This window comes from Bactrocera latifrons, unplaced genomic scaffold (assembly GCF_001853355.1).
Source record: "Bactrocera latifrons isolate USDA-ARS-PBARC rearing strain unplaced genomic scaffold, ASM185335v1 scaffold_274, whole genome shotgun sequence".
Classification (NCBI taxonomy): domain Eukaryota; kingdom Metazoa; phylum Arthropoda; class Insecta; order Diptera; family Tephritidae; genus Bactrocera; species Bactrocera latifrons.
The window spans coordinates 33,368-41,821 of NW_017536341.1; the positions used below are offsets into that span (position 1 = coordinate 33,368).

Below are 8,454 nucleotides of genomic sequence, written 5' to 3' on the forward strand. Positions count from 1 at the left end.
AACCCTATATCTGACACTTTTAGTTTTAGGACTTACAAACAACCGTTATGTAAACAAAACTATAATACTCTCTTTAGCAACATTGTTGCGAGAGTATACAAATTTAGTAACAACAAAACTAAATTTATTGATAAACTGATACACCCTGTTAAAGTATTGAACCAAAGTTATGAGTCAAAAATAAATTTTGACGAAATTGTATTAAATCATTTTAAGAATATCAAAGAAATAGAAGAGTTAAAGTATCACAAAAGTGTATCCTATGACATAAGTTCCTCATTAATTATAATAATACTAATAAGTATAATTATTGTTATTATTTACTTATGTAAACAAAAAAAATGAAAAAATAAGTTTGAAAATTATAAATAAAAGTCAGCAGACTTCTCAGAGTCTCTCGGGGGGAGTTACATCTCAGGTTACGTCAACTGACGGCATGCAGTTGTGCACCACATCGCATGATCAGCCAGTACGTGACCAAAACAGCAGACTCGGCATATTTTGAGTCTGTTGGAAAGTGCACACAGACTCGAGTTGCTGATCTGATGGTAGAGTCAGTCTGATTCTTGCTACAGACCAAAGAGGTATTATCCATAACTCGCCCGACACTTAAAATTTTAACTCGATGATAGCAATCCAGTTTCTTTCAGCGAAAATACCTTTGTGCAAGGAACAACTTTTATAAAAACGGGGCAAGTATTAATAATATGCTAATTTAAGCAGATTTTTTAGGAATAAAAAGCACAATGGGAGCAATTGACTGCACGCATGTTGCTATCAATATAATTTGAATAGAAATCAGCTGTTTTTGTTTAAATTATTTTGTTCACCACACGTGTGGGAAAAAGCTTTGCGAATTGAAGCTTTTACTTTTTTCAAGATTGTCACAGAATACCAAAATATTTCCCGCTTGATAAATATTTGAGTTAATTTTCAATATCTGATTAATTTGTCAAGTGCACAGAATAGGGGTATAAGTTTGCCACGAAGTTTGTAATTCCCCAAAAAAAACGTAATACAAACTTAAACCTTACATGCGTCTTTCTCGACTCGCTATTTTCATTCGTTAAAGAAATTGAAATTTTCTAAGGCAATGATGGCGGAAATACTAGTTTGATAACAAATTCGATTCTGTAAGAAATCATAATGGTAATTTTTCAAAAAAAATTCCTTTCTTTTTTTGTAAAGATGCCATTTTTAGACTAGTCCCCTGATCACTGGGTTCGTTCAGCTATGTAAATAAAAAAATGTAGTTTTTGGATTTAAGATCTTTTAAAGCAGAAAAGTCTTCCTCTCTGTACGTTACCTTTTCTCCAACGTCTTCCTGGAGATCGGCTAAAAATCACTGATTATAAAAGTACATTAAATGTACATATACATCATTTTTATCCCCAATTCCCAATAGAAAATCTGCATCCGCCACTGCTTGGCATAATGATGGAACTGCATATAAAACTACGTTTAATGTTTTCTTTAAATATCGAAAATTCGATCAACGCATTGACAATTTTTAATTAGACTAATGCAAACATATAAAAACAGTGTAAGCTGTTTATGAATAAAAGTCATTTCAGCTTAAGCCAAAAGAACGTGGTAAATTCTATGATAGAGAGTGGTTCACAATCAGAATTTTGTATGGCGGGTTATAACTAAAAATCTGCACAAATTTTTTTTGAGCGTAACTCAAAAGATACTATTGAAAGAAAGCTAAGCTATTCCATGTAGTATAATTATATTGTTATAAAAATGAAAAAAATAATGAACTTCATTGTGTTATGTTTGTCGGGTTCTTTTCTTTAGGCACAAAGAATATGTTATTGTTGACCAAGAACTCCAATGTCGAATTTGCACAATAAGAAGTGGCTTTGTTCGGCCAAAATGCGACTTCATCGCTTTTATGGTGTTTATGTATGAGAGAAACCAAAATTTTATCCAAACATTGATTGATGTATGTATGTCTCATGATTTATTGTCAATCCATTTGCTTTAAAAAACGGCTCAGAGATACCCTTAGGAGAAACTGTTATGTAGAGTATAACTTTGGACAATTTTATTTTTTTTTTTTTAATTTGTATTTTATCTCCCGAAGCATTATAGAAATATCGTATGTGTAATAAACATCGTTGCGCGGCATTCCCGGTCTGCTTAGTGAAAAGTAGCTTTGGTCATCCAAGATAGATGATTTTCCGCTCAAATTTTTGTGATTTTACTTGACTTATCTGCTTTTCGGTGTACCCTGGACAACACTGCTTTTTTCTATTTGCCTATATATGGCTGTGAGCACTCTAATTTTCTTATGCAATCCTTATTGCTGAACGCTGTCGTCAGTTTCCGAATGTTTTTTTAAATAGTAGACTATTAAAATTAGTGTAGATCTTTAGTTATAACCCGTTATTAACGTAAAATTTTAACCGGGACTTCCGTATAAAAGTACATTAGCACTCACGACATGGTGGTCAAATTTCTTTTAAGAAACAACTTTTTCCCGAAACTTTTTTTACAAAATAGATTTACAAAGAAATCAAGGACAATAATTTTGTTTATTTTTAATAGTATTTTTGAACAATAATAAAATGTGTAGATCGCATATTTGAGCGTTCTAGCGAATATAAATTACACGAACATACAAATATAAAATAGCAATATTTTTTATTTACAAAGTTTTATATAATTCAGCAAATATTTCGCTTTGAATATAAAATCGTTAATAGTATTACCATACTTATGATAATAGTTTCTATTTTTTCTTTTCTTGGGTTTACATAGCAGTGTTTATAAAATGCGACCAGCTTCATGTACTATATGTACATGCATACATATGTCTATAGGGAGGAGTGTAATTTATAACAGCAAGCTAAGCTCTTTGTATGAAAGTCCTTTTGGGCGCTTCATTACAGTTAAAAGCGCATTAGAAGTATACGTATTAAGCTAGTTGCTGCTTCATCAATATCTTCTATTCGACATAAACAGTCGTATGAAATATACGCGTGTCTATTCAATCTCGAATATATCTTCACATAATTTTTATAAATAGATTAAATTCCTTTTTGATAATAACGTCATTAAATGAATAAATCAATATTTGTATGAATTTACCCATCTCGGGTTGCATTATTTTATTTCTTCACATGGACTCATTAGGCTCAGTAGTACATCGAGAATTCTATTAGACTAGGTCCGTATGTATGTATGTGCTTATATGTATGGAGAGACACACGAAGCATACATACAACTCTGTCATATATTATATAGATTTGTTATATTATTAATTAATATAAGTGTTGTAGGGATAACTATAGTGTCCTTGTTGGCTATAAGGTGACGGCATCGATTTATCGTTTTCTTGTTTGTGTATTAGCAGGTGTTTATCATATTCACGTATATTTACTAATGTTTTGTTTCTATTTTTTCTCATTTGTATTTCTAGTTGGCATGCTCATAGCATGGAACAAAAAATGTTATTGCCGAAACCACTGTTTATTTGAAAAGACAAAATGCTTATCTAGGCTTTTATATTAAATGAAATACAATTTTTTCTTACATTATCATCATGAAGCAATACTTGTGTTTCATTGTTTATTAATTTGTATTACATAAATTTTACACTCGCACTCGTTTATATACCATATCTTGTGTGTTTAAATGAATACAATTTAATTACGAGTCAATTATTGAACGTTATTCTGTCTCTAACTCTGTTACTTTATTTCCTTTGCAGCATATACATGATAAGTAATTAATACATGTACGTATATATATGAAATACAACTATTTTTTTATGTATGTGCTTCCAGTGTTTACAACGCACACTGTAAGAATGATTGAACAGCATTCTTTTTGACCACATGTAGTTTAAAAAAGTATCATTGTAGTTTTGTTTACAATTTTTATCTTTACATTGGTTTCTGTTTAATACCTATAGTTATTTATATGCCTAAGCTTATGGCATTTGAACGTTACACAAAAAGTTATTTTAGTTTTAGTTATAAGCCGAGGTAAACATGTTGGAATTATCCCATTCCAACTGGCTGACATTTGAAACGCGGCCTTTTACCACTGAAAAAAGTTAAGAAAAACTTGTTATAAGTAAATATTTTTATAAAATTCCAAAAAAAAATACAAGAAAAAAATCAAACCACCTCAAGTCGTCCCTCAAAATTTCGCTAAATCAACGATTTTGAAAATAAACAAATAACCGTAGTACTTTGCAATTTTTTAGCGTCAGTTTTTAAAAAATGTATTAAAATTATTATTCTATAAACGAATTTGATTAAAAACAAGAAAAAACGTTAACTTCGGTTGCACCGAAGCTAAATACTCTTCACAGGTGCAGTGTTAGTAACTATGTGTTCAGTTTGTATGGAAGCTATATGCTATAGTAATTCGTTCCGAACAGTTGTTTTGGAGAAAATATTATTATCTTACGCAGTAACCCATGCCGAATTTCGTGAAGATACCACGTCAAATGCGAAAGTTTTCCATACAAGCCTTGATTCCGATCGTTCGGTTACGATATTACATTATTTCTATAAGCAATAACTCATACCAAATTTCGTAAAAATATATCGTCAAGCTATACATAGTAATCCGATTTGAACAATTTCTTTGGAGATTACATTGTTGCTTCAAAAAAAATCTATACCCAATTTCGTGAATTTATCTTGTCAAATGTGAAAGTTTTCCATACAAGAACTTGATTCCGATTGTTCAGTTCATCTGTGCCAACATTTATGAAAACACATTGTGAAATGTGAAAGTTTTCCTTACAAGAACTTGACTCTGATCGTTCAGTTTGTATGGCAGCTATATGTTATAATGGTGCGTTATCGGCAGTTCCGACAAGTGAGCAGCTTCTTGAAGAGAAAATGACGTTTGCAAAATTTCAAAACGATATCTTGAAAACTGAAGGGCTAGTTCGTATATGTACAGACAGACGGCAGACAGACGGACATGGCCAAATCGACTTAGCTCGACATACTGATCATTTATATATATACTTTATAGGGTCTCCGACTTTTCCCTCTGGGTGTTACAAACTTCGTGACAAGCTTAATATATCCTGTTCAGAGTATAAAAATATCAATAATATAGGACGACAATTATTCTTTAAGTTCACAATATTTCATCGAAATGAATTATGAGGAAATAATTTTACAATTTTATCATGCTAAAAAGTTCAGATTGACAAGTTGGCCGACAGGGGTAATGCTCGAAAAGTCTACGAAGAAACGCGGTGGCTAACAGAAGGTTTATAGACCGGAGCATACTCTTGTAGAACCCCCGCAGGTGATCTAGTGACCAATGCCCAGAGCATATTAAAATTATGGAGCACTTCTCTAGCCTGCTAAATGGCAGTGAAAGTGCAACGCCAGGAGAAGGCGAACCCGATTCCCCAATCGATGACGATGGGGCAGACTGCTCCAATGCTCGACCATGAAGAAGTTCGAATAGCAATTACCCGTCTAAAGAACAACAAAGCGGCGAGGTCGATAGATTCTCGACCGAGCTATTCAAACACGGCGCACAGTGGGGTAAATGGTGCTCAAAATGGAGATTAATTCACACAAGTCTTCTAGTTATGGAAAAGTTATTTTTTTTAGTTAAGTAATCATAAAGAAGTAAGAAAATAATGCAATTCGAGTTTTTTGATTGTTTTTTGTTTTATATCTTCAAAAACAAAAATATACTGAACATCGGTTTTCTAAATTTTTAATTTTTTTAAGCTTCAAATTTTATTTAAAATATATAAACTGTTTCTTCATTACTATAATCATATTCATGATCATTGTCGTCTTCGATTGAATTTTTATCATCGCCTTCATCATCATCAACTTCATTATTATTGCCACTCTCTATCACGATCAACTCTAATGCTTCTTCGGGTAAATCCTGCACTTTTTTTCCAACGAATTTTAAATTGACTAATAAAGGTTTTTATCTTGTCATCAAACTCTTTTATAAATTCATCAGATGGCTCAATACGCTTTTTCAATTGCTCTTTTAAAAATTTAAATTTTTCATTAAATTTATCACAGCCAGAGTTTTTCATTATGTCATAAAAACTTTGACGAGGAACCCAAATTACATTAGAACTGGTTCTTATAAGGAAGATAATAATATTTTTATCCTCTTTAAATGTAGTCAATGTCGGTATCGCTTTTACCATGTTAGTTAAATATACATCACTATTGTTATTTCTCTCGACTGCACATGACATACAAACATTAGTAATAAAAATTGCGCGGGAAAAAACAATGTCGGTTATCATGATTTTACATATACCCTAAACCTTAGATAAGAACCTTATGCCATGTTAATTAATTATTACAAAATGTAAGAAATCAAAATTTTATTTCAAAAATGTTTGTGATGATGTTTATTATTATACATATGTAAGTAAAACGCGAATTTTAGACTATTCCGGAATATGTTCTTATGCATTTAAACTGCCGCTTATCGTAACGTAGGGTGTGAACAAAGCAAATAGGCATCCACTGAACAACAAAAACAAAAACAACCCTTTTTTTTTGCAATTGCTGTATTTGTTCTTCTTCTGCCTTGAGAAATTCGTGTATATTTGACCAGGCAGTTCGCATAAAGAAATGCATATACTGAGAAAGTGCGCAGTATTGGCGCAACTTTTTTTTGTACAAAAAGAAACTACAACAACCATAGATTACAGGAATGAAACAAGATTTGCTTTACCCGAAATCCCAATATTTTAAGTCTTTCGCCCAAAAAAAAATTAAAATACTTAGAGACACGTAAAAACACAAATGAAATCTTTTTGTATTTACTAAATTACCTGAAAAAAAGGCTCCATTACAATTTTCTCACGATTTGTCCAGTTAAAGAAAATAAAAAACTTCGAAAAATTAAAAAAAAAACACGTATATCACTGTGCGCATACAAAAAGAAATAAACTTGCAATTTTCAGAGAATATTACAAGAAAACTGTAAACTTTTGCCAAATATTTGTTCAGTTAGTGATGTAGAATTTTATCTACTTTTGTTTGATACCAAAAGTTTACTTGTACCTTGAATTTTTATTTTTGAATTAATCTCCAAAATTGACACATTTTATCCCAATGTGCGGCGGCAAAAAATTGGTAAGGAGCATGCATTAGCTTCTTTGTAAAAGAATGCATGGTCGGACGAATGCATGCCCAAAGATTGGAAGTGTGCTCTGCCCAATGTACAAAAAAGGAGACCACTTAATTTGCGCTAACAAACTGATTGGACTTTATCAGTGTGGATTTAGGCCTGGCAAATCAACAACCGATCAGATATTCAACATGCGCCAAATCTTGGAAAAGAAAATCGACATACACCACCTCTGCGTTGACTGCTTTTGACAACACGAAAAGGAGCTGCCTTTATGCCGCTATATCTGAATTTGGTATCCCCGCAAAACTAATACGGCTGTGTAAACTAACGTTGAGCAACACCAAAAGCTCTGTCAGGATCGGGAAGGTCCTCTCCGAGCCGTTCGATACAAAACGAGGTTTCAGACAAGGCCATTCCTTATCGTGCGACTTTTTCAACCTGCTTCTGTAGAAAATAGTTCGAGCTGCAGAACTAAATAGAGAAAGTACCCTGCTATAAAAGTGTACAGCTGCTGGCTTATGCCGATGATATTGATATCATCAAACAAACAGTCGTTGCACTCGCGACTTGTCTCTCATGTCACTGTTGAGTCATAGCTTTAAAGTCGTAGATAATTTCATCTATCTTGGAACCAGTATAAACACCAACAACAATGTCAGCCTGGAAATCCAACGCAGGATAACCCTTGCCAACAAGTGCTACTTCGGACCGAGTAGGCAATTGAGAAGCAAAGTCCTCTCTCGACGAACAAAAACAAAACTCTATAAGTCACTGAGAGAAAGGTTCTGCGAAAGATTTATGCGGCTACGCTGGCTAGGTCATGTTGTCCGAATGTCCGTTGTTGGAAACACTTCAGCTCTGAAACTATTCGACGCAGGACTCCGTTGGAAGGACCAGATGTAGAAGGATTTTGCTTCGCTTGGAATATCCAATTGGCACCACGTAGCGAAAAGAAGAAACGACTGGCGCGCTGTTGTTAACTCTAACTAAGAAGGAAGTTCAATCTCCAATAACAATAACAAAAAAATGTAATTCGATAAAATATTTTTGTAGGAGGGTATAATATACAGGACAGATGGCAACATTGTAAGTCATAATAATAATAATAATACCCAACGATTACCCTCCTCCCGCCCAACCGACGCGAAGGGCGCAATCCGCGAACGAGCGGAATTAGCGAAGTCATAAAAAAAGGCAAGGGAGTTTTAAGCGTTGCGATCTTAAGCTGCTCAGCTACAGAAACAAAAATTTCAACAGCCAAAACTAAGAATTAGATTAAAGTTTATAATTTTTAAATGTTACCTGTTAAGAGTAGATAAAATAATTTTTTTAATGGTAAAGAGTGAA

The 8,454-nt window shown here is 33.0% G+C and overlaps 1 protein-coding gene across 2 annotated transcripts in view; it reads right to left on the reverse strand.

Annotated features, from left to right (window-relative positions):
• Positions 1–2,740: 2,740 nt before the first annotated feature.
• The window catches only part of LOC108969991 (calsyntenin-1), a 38,098-nt gene continuing 32,384 nt past the window's right edge, over positions 2,741–8,454 (reverse strand). For both annotated transcript variants that reach the window (XM_018935061.1, XM_018935062.1), the window contains one exon: positions 2,741–4,056. In XM_018935061.1, coding sequence (XP_018790606.1) covers positions 3,980–4,056 — 77 coding nt within the window. In that variant the 3' untranslated portion in view covers positions 2,741–3,979. The remainder of the gene's footprint in view (positions 4,057–8,454) is intronic.